At 38.0% G+C, this 22,765-nt stretch overlaps 1 protein-coding gene across 2 annotated transcripts in view; it reads right to left on the bottom strand.

The window, feature by feature from the left end:
* Window positions 1–461: 461 nt before the first annotated feature.
* The window catches only part of B4GALT4 (beta-1,4-galactosyltransferase 4), a 36,052-nt gene continuing 13,748 nt past the window's right edge, over window positions 462–22,765 (bottom strand). For both annotated transcript variants that reach the window (XM_036747360.1, XM_036747359.1), the window contains 5 exons: window positions 15,440–15,672; window positions 8,930–9,117; window positions 7,011–7,133; window positions 3,319–3,423; window positions 462–1,953 (listed from right to left, as the gene is read on the bottom strand). In XM_036747360.1, coding sequence (XP_036603255.1) covers window positions 1,821–1,953; window positions 3,319–3,423; window positions 7,011–7,133; window positions 8,930–9,117; window positions 15,440–15,672 — 782 coding nt within the window. In that variant the 3' untranslated portion in view covers window positions 462–1,820. The remainder of the gene's footprint in view (window positions 1,954–3,318; window positions 3,424–7,010; window positions 7,134–8,929; window positions 9,118–15,439; window positions 15,673–22,765) is intronic.

The raw sequence follows: 22,765 nt of genomic DNA, 5'->3' as shown, positions 1-22,765 counted from the left end.
AAAACTACATGTAAAAAAAGTTTTTATTTGAAAATAGCTAGAAAAATTAGTAGGCAATATGTTATTTCATATTATTAGTAGTAGATGATGAATACTCCCAAGCAAGTGCTGTTGGCTGCTTAATGTAGAGCAGGGCAATAACAGCAACCACACCAGCCCCTTTTGGTAAGACCAATGGAATAATTCACTTCCTCAACTGACATGGGAAGGTAGAAGTTCCTCCAAGTTCCATGGGACTATCAATAGCCCAGGCCCCTAGTCAAAAAGTGGCAGGTAAGGAAAAAGTCAGAGAACTGAACTGAGTGAGGATGAGGAACAACTGTAAAAAATAGATGATTCAATTTAATTCAACTCAAGATGAAAAAAATGTCACAATTCCTGCCCTCAAGAAGTTAGATTATAACAGCAAGCACAAGAGATACACAAATGAGTATGATACAAGGTAGGATTCTAAGAGTTAGAGCTGGGAAGAAAACAGTGAGATTATCTAGACTCCTCTCACTGAAATGAAAAAGGTGTGGTCCAGGAGTTCAGTGACTCGATCAAGGTCACACAGCAGGCAAGAGCCTGAAACCAAGGTTTTGTGACTCTGAATCTGGTGCTCTTAGAATGGGAAAAAATGCAAAAGAGACCAGGCAAGGCATTCCAGAAAATGTAAGGGAGAAATGAGTTTAAGCTGGTAGGTAGAGGCAAAATATTTCTTGGAAGAGGCAGCACCTGAACCCTTGAGGGAGAAGGATTTCAATAAATGAGGATGTGTACCGCATCCATGGAGAAGGCCTGGGAAAATGCATAGAGCTAAGCAATTACAGAACAAAATCAGGGAGAAAGAAACCCCCAAAACCATGATCAGGAATAGTCAGAAGTCCAGAAACCTAAATTAATACAATAAAGAGAAGGGAAAATGATCTGGATGGTAACAAAGCAATTTCAGGCAACATAGGAGGAAGATTCAGATAAAGGGGTGGTGAAGTTTGGATGAAAGGGAGATAGCAGAGGGAAATGAAGAGTTGGTTAAAAAAAAAAAAGACTTCCTCTTCTAAGAAGTCTTCCCTAACTCATCTCATCCTACTAGAAGGGCTACCTTATTTGACCTACCCACAACCCAGATAGGCAGAGGAGGACACTAGTTACATCAGGTAGAAAATATGCACGGAAGAACTATACCCCATTTTCCCAATGCCTCCTCTTCCTCAATCATGCTGTCCTGCACCTTTGCTCAGCCACTCATTTCTATTCCAGTGACACTTGTTACACTTTCCCTCGACTGTACTTTGTTTCTCTCTACTCCTCCACCTGACCCTCCCTTCCTCTCAGGGATCTCCAAGTCAGCCTCATCTAGTGACACTCATCTATCTTTCTACCTTTCTGTTGTTCCCAAGAGCAGCTTCGCCCTCTTTGACAATCTGGCAAAGCTGTTTCCTGCAGCTTGTACCTTCCTGATCCCCTGAGCTATCACTTTTCGAACTGTGGACAACTCATTTTCAACAAATGCTCCTGAACAGCTCTTGCTCTGTGCACACAAAGGGCCCTTCTCTTTCTTGCTTAAGCTCATCTGTAAGAAAACATTTCTGTTCCAACAGACTTACTCCCTCCACATTATCAGCAATGCTTCTCCCAACAACAGGAAGGAAAAATTCAAACTAGTCACATCCAGCAGCCAGTTCATCGTACCCACTGCTTGATGACAGAGAGGTAAGAGGGACTAGGGTTGGGGGAGGGGATGCCTAGTTCAAAATTTCCAGACATTTCGATAACTACTGCAACTGGAGATTCTATCTTTTCCCGAAAAAAGAAAAACTCAATAGAATAATGCAGGATTATGAAGTCACAAGGAAATCCACTGTGACGTTGATATATAAAGGATTGTGTTTCACAGACAGCAGGTTATAGGAACAAGAGTTCAGTCCATCTGTTCGCCAGACTCGTGACACCTGCTTTAGAAGCTTCATCCTAAAGATAAAAAAACAAGCGGAAAAGATGTGGTTATAGAGAATTACATTTCCAGATAGTAACCTTTACTCTGGCCAACATTCCTGAGGAAAGTATGCAAGCAATCTTGCAGAACCACTGAATTCAACTGTCTCCTAGCAGACACACTCTACTTTGCATTCCAGCACAACGGGATAGAAAGACAGGAAGAGGGGGTACCTAGGGGTGCAGTGAGTAGAGCACCGGCCCTGTAGTCAGGAGGACCTGAGTTCAAACCCAGCCTCAGACACTTGACACATTTACTAGCTGTGTGACCTTGGGCAAGTCACTTAACCCTAATTGCCTTCCCTTCCCCCCCCAAAAAAAGAAAGACAGGGTTCAAGTCCCACCTTTGACTCTTATTGGTGGTGTAACCCTGGACAAGTCGATTAACCCCTTGCTTTTCCAGGTAACTCTCTAAGGCTATAAGCTGAACCAAAGGTGCCAATCTGTAATGGTCAAAGAGGGTTTTCTTACTTAGGAGTTTCCTATAAAAATGAAATCACAGTACTGGTCTTAACTACTAATCTCTATCCAGATTATAAGATACATGATGGAACTGAAATGAAAAATTTAGGCTGCAGCCTCAAGGCCATATGTGGCCCTCTAGGTCCTCAAGTGAGGCCCTTTGATTGAATCCAAACTTCACAGAACAAATCCTCTTAACAAAAGGTTATGTTCTGTAAAACTTGGACTCAGTCAAAAGGCCACACCCAAGGACTTAGAAGGCCACATGTGGCCTTGAGGCCAGAGGTCCCTCACCCCTGTTATAAAACATATGGTGGTCTTGAAATGAAAAATTTAGGAAATAGTTCATTTCAGAATCTTGGTTTACTGGTATCTCCCAACTCTGAGCACTTTCACTGGCTGTCCTCCATACCTGGTGTGCTCTTCTTCAACATCTCTGCTTCCTGGCTTCCTTAAAGTCCCAGCTAAAATCCTACCTTCTTCGAAGAAAAAAAAAAGCCTTTTCCAGTCTTTTTTAATCTTAGGCCTTCCCCCTGAGACTACCCAAATTTATCCAGTATAAATCTTGTCTGTACATAGGTATTTATATGCTGTCTCCTTGAGAAAATGGCCTGTCTTTTGCCTTTTTTTTGTATCCCCAACTCTTAGTACGAGGCCTGGCACTTAGTAGGTACTAGATAAATGCTAGGTGACTAACTGCCAGGAAAGATAGAATTTAGTGGAAAAGCAGAGGGGAGGGAATTGTGATCTTAGTAATGGTTGGAAGAGCTGATCTTATCCAAGTACTAGGTCTTTCTCATTGCCATAAACACAATCCCGATTCATCCAGTGGGTTCATTGGAACATTCATTTCTTTACCACAGTAAACCCAGAGCTTACCTTTTTGAGTTCTCTTCATTGCCTTTATCTCTGGTATGGAAGATCATTGTGTACTTGGCTATGGAAGGAGGTGGCCGAGATATTTTCATCCCTTGTATCTCCACCCTACAAAAAGAAAGGCACCATGTAACACTAAGTGAACACGGACGAGCTTGGTGATAATGAGACAGACATGGGGGCTTGTTGATTTAATCACTTTGTGCTTCAATTTTCTCAATCTTCAAAATGAAGGCACTGTACTCAAGGGCCTCCAAGTTCCCTTCCAGATCTAAATCTATGATCCTATGGTCTACTAATTGCATTTGTCCAAAACCCTCTACTGAGACTGCAGGGTCCTTGAAAAGTTAAATTAAGATAAACCTCAGGCCCTAGGGCTACATCACTATGCAAGTAACATCACAGACAGTATTATCAGTCTTGCCCCTCAAGTGACTTGCTCATGTCACATGGGTGTTATGTAGCAAAGCTGGGTTGAAATACAGAATTTTCTGACTTCAAATCCAGTGCTTTTCCTACTTGAAAATTCTGTCTTGTTTTCTGTTCCTTTACGGCGCAGTTCAACAAGCAAGTCAACAAACATTTTTTAAGTATTTACTATGTGAAAGGTATGGCACTAAGCACTGGAAATACAAATACAAAGGTCACAGGAACCTAAATTTAGAGCTGGAAGGGACTTAGAGGTCACTGAATCTAACCCCTCCATTTTACAGATGATGAAATTGAGACACAGAAAGGGTAAATGACTTGCCCTGAAACAAAAAGCTAGTAAATGCCTGAGGCAGGATTTTTATTCAGGTCTTCCTGACTCCAAGTACAGTACCTTAGCCACTATACACCAGGATGCCTCTGTAATAGTGTGTTTGGTCAGGCTCTCTCTGTCTCTCTATCTCTCTCCCCCCTCTCCCTCCCTCCCCTCCCCTCTCCATTCCTCTCTCTCTCTCTCCCTCTCCCTCTCCCCCGTCTCCTTCCCTCCCTCTCTCTTTCTGCAACCAGGTGGCGCCATGGAGAAAGTAAGATAATAATTGTGAAGCATTTAGCACGCACAGTGCCTGGCACATAATAAGCACGATATAAATGTTAGCTACTGTCATTATTACTACCTATCTATCCTTTAAAATTGTTCTTCCTTTTTATTATTATGAACTTGAAAAATAACAGCAATGAATATTTCCCTATACAAAGAAGGATATAAAAAGAAGGCTGCATATGAAACCATGAATTTACACCGGGTATAGCTTGTTTTATTTTTAACATTTCAAAATTGACATGGTAGCTCTAATATTTCCCTGCTTGTCTATGTCCCCTTTTGGACTTTCTTCTGCTCTCTTCCCTTTATTTTTTAATGATTCATTGATATTCTTTTTTTTCTGTCACTGTCACTATCCCCCAACTCTCCCTCCTCCCTGATTCTACTTTGTATCACATTTATTTAAAAATATGTTTTTCTGAAGTCATCCTGGCTGTCATTTCTCATAGCATAACAGTATTCCATTGTAATCATATACCACATTTTGTTCAGAAAAACCTGGAAAGACTTAAATGAACTGATGCAAAGTGAAGTGAGCAGAACCAGGAGAACACCATAAACAATAATAGCAACATTGTACAATGATCAATTATGAATGACTCAACTATTCTCAGCAATACAATGATCTAAGACAATTCCAAAGGACTCATGTTGAAAAATGCTATCCACCTCCAGAGAAAGAACTGATAAAGAGTCTGAACGCAGATCAAAGCACACCATTTTTCCACTTTATTTTTCTCATGGTTTGGTATTTTTTTTTGGTCTACATTTTCTTTCACAACATGACTAATATGAAAATGTTTTATATGATTGCACAAGTACAATCTACAACAAATTGCTTAACATAGCAGGAAGTGGAAAGAGGAGGAAGAGAGAGAGAATTTGGAACTCAATTTTTAAAAAAAATGAATGTTAAAAATTGCTTTTACACGTAATTGGGGGAAAAAATAAAGTATTATTTAAAAAATTAAAATTAATTAAATTTAAAGGTACCTTGTTTGGTGAATGTTTTTCCTGATTCCTGTTTGGTGAATGTTTGGTAATATAAAATTAATTAAGATAAAAATATGTTGTATAACCCCCAGTAAATGTTAAAAATTGCTTTTCCACATAATTTGGGGAAATAAATATTATTTAAAAAATTAAAATTAAAACATGATGTATAACCCCCAGCAAATTTTAAGTCCTATGATGGCAGGGACTGTGTTCACAGAATCATAGATTTAGAGCTGGAAGGAACCTTAGAGGCCACTGAGTCCAGCCCTCTCATTTTACAGATGAAGAAACTGAGGCCTAGAAAAGCTAAGTGACTTGCCCAGAATCACACAGCTAGTAAATGTCTGAAGCAGGATTTGAACCCAGGTCTTTCTGACCCTAAGTTCAGTGTCCTATCCACTACACCGTGATAATTCTATATTCTTTCCCCTTTGAATTCCCAGCCCCTAGCACATTGCCTTTCACAAAATAGGACTTAATTTGGCCGAGTTGAATTGAATTGGTGAAGGGAATCACTGAAGGAACTTGCTTGCCAGAGCTGAAAATAAACATCTCCCTACTCTAATCTGCCATCTCTGAGCCACTACACATCAGGATCCAAAAATCTCTTGCAGCAGCCTGCATCATAGAGCCGAGAATGGAGTTTTCTTCCCTGCGAAGCTTTAGACTCCGAAGCAGGGGTCTTCTAGAGGCACCAAATGGGCCTTCCTCATGCAAGCGGTGATTACGTAGACTTAACCCTGGTTAGGGTACAGGTAGGCTATCCCTAAACAGATATTTGTATGCCTTTGTAGACCACAGGGTAATTCTCAGTCAATGAAAAGATGCAGGCATTACAAAAAAGAAAAATTTTGAAAAACGCAAGAACAATCATTGAACAATACAGTGGCTATCCCATAATTCTAGAGAACCAATGATGAAGAATGCTACCCACCTCCTGACAAAGAGATAATGAGCTCAATAAGAAGAATGAGATGCACATTTTTAGACGTGGTCAATTCAGGAATTAGTTTTGCCCTACTATGTGTATTTTTCACAAAGGTTTTGTTTCTCTTTTTTCTTTTTCTTCCTAAATGGGGGGCAGGGAGGTACTGGCGGGGAAAGGTAAGAAGGAGAAAGAATAAATGATTTTTTTAATTGAAGTTGTTGGTGTTAGGTACAGACTTGGAAAGCACAATCCAAGAGCACTTGCGGATTTGTTCCCATTTTATAATGAAACCTGTCGGCATAAATGGAGCCCACTCTTTCATTTCTTCCTATATAGCTAGGTCCTCATTAATGTAAATAATGAATCCCCCGACACAGCCACATCATTCAAATTTGTTTGATTACGCTAGAACCAATTACCATATTTTATACAATTATAATTTCAGATACTACAAATTTGTTTTTTGTTTTTGGAGGCAATTGGGGTTGTGACTTGCCCAGGGTCACACAGCTAGTAAGTGTCTGAGGCTGGATTTGAACTCAGGTCTTCCTGACTCCAGGGCTAATGCTTTATCCACTGTGCCACCTAGCTGCCCCCTGGATAGTATGGATTTGAAATATATATGACTACTTTAGGGATTCATTATTTGTACTAACTGGAACTCAGCTGTAATATGGTATCTATGCTAACATAGGCATCCCTATGTTAGGCCACAAAGAGGGCTGTTCTCTACTGATTCACCTGATTCTGAGGTCATCATCTTCTCCACCCCAGCCCCAGTAGTTGTTGGAAAATCCATTCACCATGGAAAACTGGTCTCTTGTTAGAGCAGAAACACCTCCAAAATACCCCTTATAACGCAATCTGTAGATTAAAAAAAAAAGTATAGGGGAAAAAAAGAATGAGTATAAAGCAAATTTTTTCCCAATAAATACTACACATATATATGTATATATGTGTATATATACATATATGTGTGTGTGTATATGTATGTATGTATCCCCTATGCTTTCCTTACTAACATCCTGCGAATGTTTTAATGTTAAACTGACAGCTATCTACCAATTTTCTTAGGCTCACCCAACCCCCAACTTTCTTTTCTTACCTTTTTAACTTACTCCCTCCCTCATTCACCAAACAAGGTACCATCTTTCTTATTCACTTCCTCCTCTGCATGCTTGTATTTGTATGTATGTATGTGTATTCACATGTGAATTCATACATGTGTATGAATGAATGAATGAATGCGTGGATGTCTGGGTATCTGTATATCTATTTGTATCATAGATTATTATACTCAATTGCCCCTTAGGGAGTATCTACTATTCTCAAACACAAATTAATAAGTGCAAATAACACAAAAGGGGCCTACTTCCATGAAAATCCAACCCTGCACCACCAATTAGTATGGGTCAGATGATGCCCGTATAATACATCTTTGAACTTCTATTGCATTAAAAATTAAAAGAAAAAATACAATGATCATCCATGATTCCAAAGGAATGATACTAAAGCATGCAGCCAAGCTGCAGAATGGGACATATTTTTTGGATATGACCAACATGAGAATTTATTTTGTTTTACTATGCAGATTCTTAACAAGAATTTCATTTTTCTTCCTCCCCACCCTGACCCATGGGGCAGAAGATGGGGGAGAGGGAAGTGGGGGAATGAGAAGGAGGCACAGAGATATGGTAAAAAGGAGAAAAAGATAAATGAGAGTTAATTTTTAAAAAAAAGTTTTAAAAAATACCCTGACCCTAGCAAAAAATATGAATTCCCTTTTTTTCCCCTTACCATTACCCACCCACCTACCCAATATGGATGCTGAATGTCCCCTCAGGGGCATACTTGGTCCAGACTCCTCATCCTTAAGGGTTTCTGATGCCTTGTGAAACCATTCCAGGCTGGAAGAATGAGAACCAAGAGTCCAGCTATGCCAGGGAAGGGCCTAGCAATTCACTACTCTAGGTATTGGCTCTGTACAAGGTGATGGATGCTGGTCACCCTACGGAGGATAACCAATGATAGTCAATCCATCATTTCTCTAAGTATTTATCTGTGTTTCAGCTGCTTGTGAGGATATATGTGTGGAGGTGTGTATCACTTGTGGTAAATAAACTGAGTGTATTCCTATGTGTACACAGTAGATGGCCAACAGCAGGAAACAACAAACAATCAGTTGAACATACAACTGAAATGCCAGCTGTTTGAGGGATTTCACACCTGCAAAATCAGGCAGGAAAGATCAAGAGGCATCTGTATGCAGGACGTCTAACAAGTGCTATACCTTATGAGATCAAATAACTAGGGGCCAAGATACTGAAAAGAGACACCAAGGCCAGATTGCTAAAGACAATGAAGAGACCTGTAGTTTTCTTTCTGAGGTAAAAGCTTAGGAAAGCCAAGTTGTGAATATACTCCCAGGGAAGTCAACACAGGGTTGGAAATAAAAACCCAAGGTCACCATTTCCCTCAGTTTTGTGGGTAGCATATGGTCTAATTCAAGTTAACTCAAGATCTAGCTCAAGGTCTAACGCAAGATATAAACAGGACAAAGTAGAGACAATCCACAGAGGGAAGACATTAACACTAAACTCATCAGCAAAGAGGTCAATAATAAGATAACAAAAACGAACCGCTGACAACTCCACTCCTACCTGTAGCCAGTGCTATTTCTGCCAACCACCATGTGTTTTGGATGAGCATCACACATGTAGAGGTTAAGGTCATTCTCTGGTACCAGATCCACATCATGGAATATGAAACAATCCCAATTTTCTTCCTTAAGGGCTTCTAGGTAGCCAACATTCAGGAGCTTGGCTCTGTTAAATTTGTTATTTCCAGCCTAGAGGTAAAAAAAAGGAAAGGGGTGGTAATTAACCAGATTTACAAATGAGTTACAACTCTGTACCATCCTTCCTAAATCATAATATTTACTTAATAGCAATAATGTTTAGTGAAGTTAAAAAAGCAAGGTTAAGGAAAGTAGGAGGAGAAGGGGATAAAAGAGGGGGAGGGTCATTCCTAGAAGGGAAGGCATATTAGAGGAGGGTGTAGTCAGAAGCAAAACACTTTTAAGGAGGGATGGAGGGAAAAGAGAGAGAGAATAGAATAAATGGGGGTGGGGAATAGGATGGAGGGAAATAAGTTAGCCATCATAACTGAAAAAATTTTTGAAGCAAGTTTCTCTGATAAAAGCCTCATCTCTCAAATATATAGAGAAATGAGTCAAATTTATAAAAATAAGGGTCATTCCACAGTTGACAAATGATCAAAAAATATGAACAGTCAGTTTTCAGATGAAGCAATCAAAGTGGTCTATAGTCATATAAAAAATGATCTAAATCACTATTGATTGAAGAAATGCAAATTAAAACAATTTTGATGTGCTATCTCATACCTATTAGATTGGTTAATAGAAGAAATGGAAAATAACAAATGTTGGAGGGGATGTGGGAATATTGAGACACTAATGCATCATTGGAGTTGTAAGCTGATTCAACCATTATATGGAGCAATTTGGAACTATGCCCAAATATTGATAGCAGCTCTTTTCTGGTGGCAAAGAAATGGAAATTGAGGGGATGCCCATCAACTGGGGAATGGCTGAACAAGTTGTGATATATGATTGTGATGGAATACTACTGTGCTATAACAAATGATGAGCAGGCTGATTTCAGAAAAACCTGGAAAGACTTGCATGAACTGATGCAAAGTGAAATGAGCAGAACAAGAACATTTTATCTAGTAACAGCAATATTGTAAGATGATCAACTCTGAATGACTTGGCTATTCTCAGCAATGCTATGCATCCCCAGAAAAAGAACCGATGGAGTCTGACTTCAGATCAAAGCATAATTTTTTTTTACTTTCTTTATATTTCTTGGATTTTTATTTTTATCTATGTTTTATTTTACAACGTGACTAACATGGAAATGTTTTGCATGACCATATATGTATAACCCATATCAAATTGCTTGCCTTATCAATGAGCGGGGTGAGAAGGGAGGGAGAGAATTTGGAACTTAATTTTAAAAACAAATGTTGAAAATTGCTTTTACATGTAATTTGGGGAAAATAAAGTACTAAATAAAGTGGGAGAAAAAAAAGCGAGGTTAAAAAATTATTTGTCTTGAACATGAACAAATATACACGCCGTTATGTTACAGGTGTATTTTGTGTTTCCACTTTGGGTCTAAATATTCTACTAGACAGTTAATCATAAAAAAAATCTGGGCAGTGTTCACTTTAAGCCACTTTGTGTGCCTAACAGCAGCAATCCAGAGCTGATCATTATAAAGCAAAACACATTTTTCTACAGCATCAAGATCACAATTAGGGGATATAGACGTTAGCAAGAACTCAAAATCAAAAAAACTAGATGACCACTAAGGGTTCTTCTAGCTCTGGCTCAGTAATTCTAAAGCTAGTCTAACTGTGGCCAACGATGTCCAAAACTCTAAGTTACAATAATGATAAACTTGCCATAATCATAAAAGAAAAAGTATGTCCCAAGATCTATAAAATGGGCATAACTGTATGTCACAATTAATTTATACAAAGGGCATCAATGGACTATGAAGAAGACACATAGCACACAAAATGCAACTTTGGGACTTTCAGCAAGAAAGAATAATGAGAAGTCACAAGCAAGCCACATGGTGAGCCCCTCAAAAAGGACACAGAAAATAGATCACCTTGATGGCTGGTCATGATTCCAGAGAACTAGTGATGAAGAATGCTGCCCACCTCCTAACAAAGAGGGGATGAAATAAACGTGTAAAATGAAACACACATTACTGCAAGTTGCCAATATGGGAATCTGTTTTGCTTATCTAGGTATATTTTTTACAAGAATTTTGTTTTTCTTTTTTTTTCCAGTGGGAAGAAGGGAGGTAGGAAAGAGAGAAAATAAATGATTGCTCATTGAAAAAAAGATAAATCTAATTCTTAAAATGTTTGTTATAGTTTAAGAGAAATGGAAGGAAGAGCATCAGAATAAATGTACATCAAAACAGCGTCAGGAGTAGCATAAGAAATGATGCACAAAATATTAGAAAAAACAGTCAAATAGGTAAGACTCAAGGTATCTGAGGAAAAATTAAAATGGGGGTGGGTATAAAAGAACAAGTTTAAAAAAAAAAGAAATGAATGTAACTATGAAATCCCAGGAGAAAATAGTGAAAGAAAAGAATTCAGCTAAGGTAGTCTTAGGAGGAGATGATGGCAAAGCTCACTAAAACAGACAACAGCATAGAGTAATTAGTAAAGATAAAAAGAAAGACATAGCTGAAAGCTGGATCAATAAAGGGGTAGTGCAAACACAGAAAAACAAGCTGAGAAAATAATTCAATCCGAAAAATATTTGGAAGCAATGCAGGTTCAAGTTAGATAGGAGCTCTCCTATGGTATCCCCACTGCACAGCATAGGGTAACTTGTGATTTCACTGATAAGGGGAAATAGGTGGTACAGTATTAGAGTGCTGGGCCTGGAGTTAACAAGAACTAGGTTCATGTCCAGCTTCAAATACTTAGTAGCTGTGTGACCCTGGGCAAGTCATTTAACCTCTGTTTGCCTCAGTTTTCTCATAGGTAAAAGTGATAATAATAATCACACCTACTTCCCAGACTTGTGAGGTTTGTAAAACACTTAGCACTGTGACTAGTACTTAGTAAATCTTTCCTTCCTTCTTTCTTCCCTCCCTTCCCTTCCTCAATTCCTTCCCAGGAAGAAAACTCCCTCTATTGATGCAGATCCAAAAATATCAAGGAGAACTATGAATAAAATTGATGGAGAAGAATGCCAGATTTCAAGTATGTTTTAAAGGAGTCCTCATCCAGGAGCAGATAGTTTTGATCAAAAAAAAAAAGAAAAGAAAAGAAAAAAAGCTCAGCAGACAAAAAGAGAGAATACAGAAATGGAACCAAATATTTATAGGCCAGTGTTTGACAAATTCAAGATTACAAATTCCTGGAGAAAGGAATCATTAAAATTATTGGGAAAATTGGATAGAAGTATCATGGAAAAACTGATTTTAGATACATTCCTTACAATATATGCAACAATAAATTTCAACCAGAACAAAGATCCAAACATTCCAAAGATTTAATTGGAAGGAAGAAAAATTGTGACCTTATGGAATAAGTGGAAGAAGTTATTGAAGACAGGATAGATGGATTTGATTACGTAAATATAAAAAGAATTTGTGCCAAGGGGTGTGCAAGGGAGGAAAGAAATCTTTTGGTAACTGTGATGAACCTAATATAAATTTATGAGTAATACCTGCTCTCTAACATGTAATGACTGAAAAATATTAATGGGGAATTTCTGAAGAAGGATATAAATTGCTAATAATTCCATGAAAATCATCCAAGTATTTTAAATAAATCATAAAAATACAAATTTAAACAACTTTGGGATACTGCCCTATACCTACCAAATCATCTAAAATAATTTGAAACTGTGTTATTGAATACTGAAGAGACTTTTAGGCAACAGGCATTTATTATATATTGTTGCAATTGTAAATTGGAGCAATCTTTTTTGTAGAACAATCTCATAAGAGGCAATAAAAAGTTAAAGTTAGTCATTATCATTATGATTCCAAGACTATGACATTATTAAATGGAAAAAAGATCTCTGTACAAAAATATTCATAGACATTTCACTCATAATTTAAAAAAACTGGAAGCAACCTCTATGTTTGTGAATAGCCAAATAAATTGTGATATAGCAACATAGAATATTACTACACACATAGCAAATAAGAATACAAAGAAATGAGGGAAAATTTATACAAAGCATTGCAATGCAAAGAAAGCAGCAGTAGAAAGAACAAACATTCTGTTATTATGAACACACACACACACACAGAGCAAAAACATCTATAAATATACCAAACTGAAAAAAGGATCAAAAGGAGACAGAGGATATGAGTTACTGTTATTATTTTGATAAGACTATTTTCTTTATCTGAGATATTGCTCCTTATTTTGTTTGTGTTTGTTGGGATTATATTGATAATTTTTTAAAAAATAAAAACTAAACAAAAACACAAAATACTGCTATTCTGTATGATCTGGCCTATTACTAATATTTTCGCTATTACAACTACTAAAGTATTAATAATTTTGCATGGCTTCTTAGATTTTTAATTACTTTTCTGGAATGATTTTAAAAAGTTTTTCGCGACAAAGACAAGCATGATAGCTTTCAAAATAACATGCTAGATTTACTACTTTTTTTTTTAGGCAAGTTTCAGCAAGACACTAATACGCTGTTGATAGAACTCTGAATTGGTCCGACCATTCCAGAGAACAATTTGGAACTTTAGCCAAAGGACTATAAAACTGCATACCCTTTGGGTCAGCAATACCTCTACTAAGTCTGTATCCCAAAGAGATCAAAGAAAAGGGAAAAGAAAAAAAAAGGAAAAGGACTTATAGGTACAAAAATATTATACCAGATCTTTTTGTGGTGGCAAAGAAATGGAAATTAAGAGGACGCCCATCAACTGGGGAATAACTGAACAAGTTATGGTATATGATTGTGATGGAATACTATTATGCTATAAGAAATTATGAAGGGGACAGTTTCAGAAAAACCTGGGAAAGACACATGTGAACTGGTGCAAAGTGAAGTGAGCAGAACAGGAGAATATTTTACACAGTAACAGAAATATTGTGACAATCATCAACTGTGAAAGACTCAGCTACTTTCCAGAGGATTCATGATGAAAAATGCCATCCACCTCCAGAGAAAGAATTGATGAACTCTGAGTGCAGACTGAAATATACTTTTTTTCACTTTATTTTCTTGCTTTTTTTTCAACATGGCTAATATGGAAATGTTTTTGTATGACTTCACATAATAATGAGCGTCATATTGCTTGCCTTCTCCATTTTGTAGGAGAGGGGCTAGAAGGAGAGAAAAAATTTAGCATTCAAAATTTTTCAAAACAATTTTTTTAAAAAGGTAAGCTCTATGTAACAGATTGATGTATTCATATGTAAACATCTTTTCCTGTTCTACAGTGTACATGGAAATGTTTTGTGTATTTAAATGCAGAATAATTATTTTTTTAAGTTTTACAGAGAAGTTTAATTGATGATCTTTCCTTAAAGGAACAGATTTCTTTACTGTAAGGACCTTGAGAGATCATGAAATCCAGTCTCTTCCTTTTGCAAACAACTAAAGGTCCCATACCTAATAAGTATGTATATCACATATAATGCATTTTTCATTATTATAAATAGTATTTTTCTCTTAATCTCCTCAACCTCCTACTTTTGTTAGTGATATATAAAAATACATAAAATTTTTGTGACTTTTTCTTATACCTTACATTAATATGTTATAAGTCTTGGTATACAGATTCATTATACTGTACTTTTTCAAGAAGAGTGTCAAGTCTTCCACAATTAGTTGATACTCTGGTGAACAAATGTGTAACTGATGCAATGAAAAGTCAACAGAAGGTCTATTTTAATTAACCACTGAAAGGCAAAATGCAAAATGGTGGGGACCACTTGTTTAGTACTTCCAAAGCCACAGTACAACAAAAGGCACTAATACATGATTCCATCAAATAACTGCTTTTTTCTAGTCCTTCCTCATATAATAATCATTCTTGATTATGAAAAAAAATGAAAACATCTACTTATGTGTCATGTAATAAATATTCTGAGGAACATTAGGGAGAGAATTTAGTCAGACATTTAGTCTTAACTTTGCTTGGTAGGCAATAAGGAATCGCTGAAGTTTTTGAGCAGAGGAATGGCATGACCAGATCTTTCTTGTAACCATATGAAGGATGGATTGGATGATGCTGACACAGGAAAGACCAATTAGGAGGCTACTGAAATACTTTGGGTGAGAGCACTCCTAACATAAAAAAGCAAAAAATAGCTGTCCTCAGCAAGCCTATTTAAGAGGCAATAAAATTTACCAGAGCTTGGTCAAATGGAATCCACATACTATGGGACAAAAATTTTCTCTTCCTCCTTTTCAGGAATTAAAAAAAAAAAAGAATAGCAATTTTACCCAAGAAAGGTTGAATGATAGCAATTTTACCCCAAGAAAAATTAGAAAGATGACCATGTAGTCAAGTAGAACCTTACAAAGCAGATTTGTAGGATCAAGGGGACCAATTCTAGTAACTGCTTACCTGATGAATGACATAGATGCCATACTCTATTTGCTGCCTCTGCAAGAATGGATGAAGATGTTTCAACAGGTACAGTAAGTGCTTCTCTCTATTCCGGTGTGGAATTAGGATGGCAACCCGTTGTAAAGCCTTACAGTCTTCTGGGTGGTAACGGCCTTTCTGAACTTTAGGATTCTCTGTTTGTACTTCTCCCCATGTGAGATCTGACTTGAAAATAAGTTTGCCGGGTCCTCCTAAATAACATACAGAGGCATCAAGTCTAGTTTCCAAGCTACCAACATGCCCTAAAGATGAAATTCTCATAATCTAAAAATGGGAACACTGGGAAAAAACTCAAATTTTTACTTCTTTTATTGGGAAAGAAAACTAGGAGAGCGAATAAGGCTCTTTTCTATTTTAAAACTCTATGATCCTCTAATAGTTTTAATTTAAGCTCTGTTAAAGCATGATGATATCATTAGGGAATAGGATTTTAAAATTCTAATTAGAACCAACAATACTACTTCTATGTCTATATCCCAAAGAGCTCACAGAAAGAGGAAATGGTTAAACAAATTATGGTATATAAATGTAATGCATATTATTGTACCATAAGAAATGATAAAATGGACAGTTTCAGAGAAAACTGGAAAGACCTATATGAACAAATGCAGTGAAGGGAGCAGAACCAAAACAATTTACACAATAGGAGGAAAAATAACTTGAAAGTCTTGAGAAGCTAACCAATGCCATGACAAACCATGATTCTAGAGGACTGAAGATGGAGCATACGACCCATCTAATGACAGGTGACGGACTTAAGGTACAGAAAAAGATATATATATTTTGGACACGTCCAATATGGGACTGCTTTGCTTGACTGTACATTTTCATCCTATGGGGGTGTTAAACGAAAAAAATTCATTAAAATTTTAAAATTGTAATTACATAATATTTGAGACAATATACTCACACTCAGTAGAATATAGTGAAAAGAGTTTGGGGTTTGTGGTGGGATAGTAGAAAGACCACTCAACTTGGGAGTCAGAAGGGCTAGGTCTGGATCTTAGCTCTTTCTCTATCTCTGTGATCATGATCTAGGACCACTCTATACCTCTACATCATCTAGAAAAGGAGAGGGGTTGACCTGGATGAACTGCAAAATTCTTTCCATTACTAACGTTGTATTATTCTAGTCCTTCTATCCCTGAACCCCGAATGGCTATCCATGTGACATAATAATAGCATATGGTTAACATTTATTAGTACTTTTATGACTTGCAAAGCACTTTAAAAATCTATTACCAAAGACAGTTTCAGAAAACATTTTGGAAGACTTAGATGAACTAATGAAGAGTGAAATAAGCAGAATCAGAATAATAATTTATATAGTAAACTCTGAAGGACTTATGAACTCTCATCAATATAAGAACTAGTCACAATTCTAGAGAACCCAGCATGAAGCATGATAATCACTTTCTGACAGAGTGGTGAGAACATCAAAATAAAGAATGAGACGTTCACCAAAACCTCCTTGGGGAAGGGACTTGAACAATGAATCATGCAGTTAGAAACATGGTAAGCAGAACAAGCAACTGGGCCAGAGAAAGGTCCAAGGTGTTTACTAGTCTAAGAAGACATCTGTTATTCCAACTCTGCCAGTGAGTTGGAAGTGGATGCATTTCAAAAAAGAAAAGGAATCGAGGCAAGTGGGATCATGATGGAATCAACAAGGAAAGGGTAGCCTTAGAAAGCGGTTGCACAGCACTGTAGGCCTTGTGATCCCCAATTACACAGCAACCCGGGAGAAGAAAACCCAAATTTCAAGAGAGGACAAAAACAAAAGTCCAACACCAGTTAAAGGAGAATAGCTATTTATACCCAAGAAGTCAATTTTCTTCAAGAAAACACAATCAGGGAGAAAGGAAGAGAGGTGAAAGAGAATGCCCAATGTCTTTGAATATCCAGTACATGACTGCCGTGAAATGCAGGGTAGGGGAAGAAGGGATCTCCACACTCAGAAGTAAGGGCGGGAAACAGATTTTAAAAAAAGATGAGATACCTCTCAGACCGGCCAAACCTAATCTACAGGCAGTCTGTATCTTGACATCACATCATCACCTCAAACTCAACACTGCAACACCTTCCCTCCCCCTAAATCAACTGCCTGCAGACTTCACTGTTTTTGTTTATGACAGCACTATTTACCCAGTCTCCCAAACGGGAAAACCTTGGTGTTATCTCTCACTCTTCTCTCTGTTATCTAACAGATAATGGCTGGAATGTCCTCCCTTCCCTTCTGTGCCAACAGATTTCCTACCCATCCTGTTTTTTTTTTAATTAACTTTTTAATTTTTATTTTCATTTGTAAATTCTCTCTTTTCCTCTACCGTGTTCCCAAACCCAGTGAGAAAGCAAGAAATAGGATACCCATTACACAAATAAAGTCATGCAAAACAGAGTTCCACATTAGCCACATTGAGGGGAAGGGAAAGAAGAAAAATTTAAAAAGTGAAAAAAGATGTGCCTCAATTTGCATTCAGAGTCCATCGATTCTATCTCTGGAGGTGGAGCACTTTTCATCTCGAGTTCTTTGGAATTGTCACAGATCATTGCATTGATCAGAGTAGCTAAGTCTTTCGCAGTTGATCATTATTACAGTAGTGCTGTTACTGCGTACCATGTACCCCTAGCTCTGCTCACTTCACTTTGCGATGGCTCATATAAGCGTTCCCAGGTTTTTCTGAAACTACCCCCTTTGTCATTTTTTACAGCGCAATAGTATTTCATCACAATCATACATCATCATTCCCCAACTGATGGGCATCCCCTCAGTTTCCAATTCTTTGCCATCACAAAATGAGCTGCTATTAATATTCTTGCACATATGGGTCCTTTTCCTTTTTCTTTGATCTTTTTGGAAAACAGACCTGGTGGTAGTCCTGCTGGGCCAAAGGGAATACCTAGATTTACAGTCCTTTGGGCATAGTTCCAATTTGTTCTTCGGAATGGTTAGACCAGCTTACAGCTCCACCAACAGTACATTAGGGTCCCTATTTTTCCACAATCTTTCCAGCATTTGTAATTTTCATTTTCTGTCACATTAGCTAATCTGATGGGTATGAGGTGATACCTCAGAGTTGTTTTAATTTGCATTTCCCTAATTATTAGTGATTTAGAACATTTTTAAATATGACTATTGATAGCTTTGATTTCTTCTTCTGAAAACCTGTTCATATCCTTTGACCATTCATCAACTGGGGGAATGGGTCTTATTTTTATAATTTTGGAGTAGTTCTCTATACTAGAGAAATGGACCTTTATATAGAGAAGCTTGATATAAAAATCTTTCCCCAGCATCTCATTTTCTTTCTAATTCTAGCTGCACTGGTTTGTTTGCGCAAAAACCTTTTACCTTAATGTAATCGAAATTATCCATTTTACCTCCTGCAATCCTCTTCTTCCCTTACCCATAGATCTGAAAAGTAATTTTTTCATGTTCCCCTAATTTGTTATGATATCACCCACTGTATCTAAATTGTATACTTATTTTGAGCTTATCTTGTTATATAATGTAGATGTTGGTCCTGACCCATCCTTTTAAAGTGTAACTCAAATGTCACCACCTCCATAATTTCCTTTTATGTCCACAGGCCTTCCCATTTATACTTGTTTTAACATTCTACTCTATGCCTAACGCAATTATTATGTGTTTGTATCTCATCTTCCCACTAGGCTATATGTTCCATGAGGATGTGGGCTCTTGGGCTCATAGTAGTCTGCATGGAAGAACTTAATAAATGTTTTTTAACTGAACTGAAAATTGAATTTAAGCTACCTCAATCCTAGAAGTCTTTCAAATTCCAGCCCAAACAGGAATGAACAGCCCACCTCAAAGGATAAAATCTGGAATTTGAGCTTCAAACAAGAAGACAGGAAGTTGACAACGACTACTACCACTAATAATGATAACTAGCAATCATATAGTTCTTTAAGATTTATAAATTGTTTTATATGTGGTATCCCAAAAGTCTTAGTGTAGTTTTAAAGCTATAAAGCTTAAACTGAGGCAGAAAGAAGTTAAGTGACTTGCCCAGCGTCACACTGCTAGTAACAGTCTGAGGCAGGATTTGAATTCTGGTTTTCCTGTCTCCAATTCCAACACTCCATCCACTGTGACACCCTCTTGACTGAGAAAGATTAAGGCCTTAATTTGTACGTTTTCATAAAAGAACAAGGTTAAGAGTTAAGCTTTCTATAATTCTGTAATTTCCCTCGCCCATTTAAGACCACTTTTTGTTACTCTGTACTCGTAAGAAGAGAGAAGAAGAAGCAGCAGCGGAGGAGGAGGAGGACGAGGAAGAAGAAGAAGAAATATTAAAGATTACGTGCAGATTTCAGGAAGTAAGGCATCTCCTTGTCTGCTCTGCCACTGCCCCTCTTCTCCCTGCCTGCGTCAGGAAAGCTCCCCAAAGAAACCTCCAGGTGCCATACTGCTCACCTACCCACCCCTCCCACCACCAATGGGAATTCTTTCTCACAGCTGAGCTGTGCCATCTGGCAGGTGAGTACAAACGCACGATATTGCAGCTCTCCCTAGGCAATTCTCATTCCATTTGGCCAGCCACCAGAAAAGCAGTACCTATCAGGGCATCTTGTTATCTGCCCTGCCACCACCTCCATACCCCCAGGTAAACTGTTAACTCTGGGGACAGTAATCAAATTTATAACTATCATTGCTCCTGGAAAGGCTGTGACAATCACCTGCCCTATAGCTTCATTTACAATCCCTGTGACTCCCAGCCACGTCCCTGTGGCTTCCTCATACCAGAACTCCATTTCCCCCTATATGTGTTGTCTCTTCTCTATTAAGCACTGACAGTACAGAGGCAAAAGGGAAGCAGCCCCTGCCTTCAAGAAGCTTCTAGTCTAGCCAGAAGAGATAGCATACACATAGATAGATGGGGGTGAGGAGGCAGGTAGTTAGGTAGTGAAGCGGATAGAATCTGGCTAGAAACCTAGAGTCAGGAAGACTTTTCTTCCTGATTTCAAATTTGGCCTCAGATACTTACTACCTGTGGGACGCTGGGCAAGTAACTTAACTGTGCTTGCCTCAATTTCCCCATCTGTAGAATGAGCTGCAGAAAGAAGTGGCAAACCATGCCAGTACCTGTGCCAAAAAAATCCCAAACGGGCTCTAGAAAAGATGGACAGACTGAACAACAATGGGGGGAAGGAGGGAGATTAGTTAAGTACTTAGTACTTAGTAAGTTAATTAAGTTAGAGAAGTACTAATACCTGGGAGGGTTGGAAAAGGCTTCATGCTGAAGGTGAGATATCATGATAATATTTATTTCCTTTCCAGAAACCTAAAGATCCCTTTTCAGAATTATGCTTTTCAAAACATAAATACATAGGATTACAGGAGAAATGAATTATATTAAAATACATTTATTAAAATATTAGAAGAAAAGTATCTTCTCAATAGCTATCAGATTACTGTTTGCTAACTTTCTGCTCAATGCAATTACCCACTTTTCTTAATACTTCATGTTGAAGGTAACATTTAGGCTGAGCTTTAAAGGAAACTAGGTTGTCTAAGAGAAAATAGTATATTCCAGACATAGGAAAGCATACAAAGATACGGAGGCAGAGATGGAGTGCCATGTATAATGCATGTCATGAATAATGTATGAATGAATAATGAGGCCAGGCTGTTTGGTTGGTTTGTGGGAGTAACATCTGATAAGGCTAGAAAGGTTGAACCCAGAACCAGGTTGTAAAAGGTTTTAACTGACAAACAGAGGAATTTTAAATTCTAAAGTGACGAGGGAAGATATTCAAGTTTATTGAGTAGGTATGGTGTGGTGGCATGTGATAGAAAAATCTTGAAACGCAGCATTGGAAAACCTGGCTTTAATAAAGCCCACTGAGGTTCAAATGGAGGTACTTCACCATGCTTTAAACCCAAATCACTCTGGCTCTGACTGGTTGGCCAACAATAGATCCCAGCCCAACCTTCACTTGGTCGCTGTCTGGGTTTTGATGGCTCAGAGTGAGTATAAATAGCAATTGTTTCTGTTTTGGTCAGAAACTCTGAAGGTCCTCCCCTCTCAGATTGCTTTTTTTTTTTAAATAGGTAAAAGAAGTCATTTCTTACCTAGACTTAATCATTCAACGAGTGTTACCTCAGACAAACTGAGACCTGGGAAAGCCCTTAGGCCAAGGTCTCCTACTGCATCCAGGGGCATCTCCTGTTGTCCTGACTCATTCCGGCCACTAGACTCAGATGGCTCTGGAGGAGAGAGTGAGGCTGGTGACTTTGCACAGCCCTGCCTCACTTAAATCCAATTCGCTTTCAAGTCAAGACATCACATTCCTGATGTCACTGGTCCTCTTCAAGAACGTAGGACAAAATAACAACAATGAAGACAAAAATCACTTTGAAAGTTGTGTAAGAGAAGGCCAATTAGGAAGATAGTGAAATCCTCAAAAGGGGGGTTACAGGCCTGAAGTCTAGGGTAGTGGCCATGTGAGTAGAGATATGGGGATGCACATAAGAGGGTGTTTATTCAGGGCCCAGTTCTAGGTATTATTAGAGTTACAAAGACAAAAACAAAACAGCCACTGACCTCAAGCTTACACTCTGGCCAGGGAGATGATATGTACACATATAACTACAAAAAATAAATATAAAGCCAAATACAAATTAATTTGGGTGGCTGAGCTGGCTGGGGTTGATCAGGAAAGGCCTCACCTGGTTTTTGAGCTGAGATTTAAAAGGAATGAGGGATTCTAAGGCAAAGGTGAAGAAGGCGTACCTTTCAGGTGGGAGGGGGCGGGCAGCCTCAGCAATGGGGGGTGGAATGTTGGGTATGAGGTCCAGCAAGTAGGCTGACTGGGGAAGAGGTTTGGAATAATGATCTCTTTAACTTTCTTTTCTTTGTACCTACCTGGGAACATAACAACAATTCTACCATGGGGAGAATTAGCCAGGTATAGAGAAGGGATTCTTAACTCATTTTGTGTCATGGACCCCAAATAAGATAATATTTATAAACAGCTTAGCACTGTGCCTAGTGCACTTAATCCATCCTTCCTTCCTTCCTTAAACCTAGAGATCCCTTCTTAGAATTATGTTTTTCGAAACATAAAATGCATAGGATCACAAGGAAAACCAATTATATTGAAATACATTTATCAAAATATTACAAGAAAATTAGTTCACATACCCCAGGGTCTTAATGACCCTTTTGCAGAAAGATCGTACTATTCACTCAATGCTCAGTATATTCTCACTAGCTTTTGGATGGCTATTTGCTAACGTTCTGCTCAATGCAATTACCT

The sequence above is a fragment of the Trichosurus vulpecula genome, chromosome 2, assembly GCF_011100635.1.
Source record: "Trichosurus vulpecula isolate mTriVul1 chromosome 2, mTriVul1.pri, whole genome shotgun sequence".
NCBI lineage: Eukaryota > Metazoa > Chordata > Mammalia > Diprotodontia > Phalangeridae > Trichosurus > Trichosurus vulpecula.
This window is presented reverse-complemented; position numbering and strand designations above follow the sequence as displayed.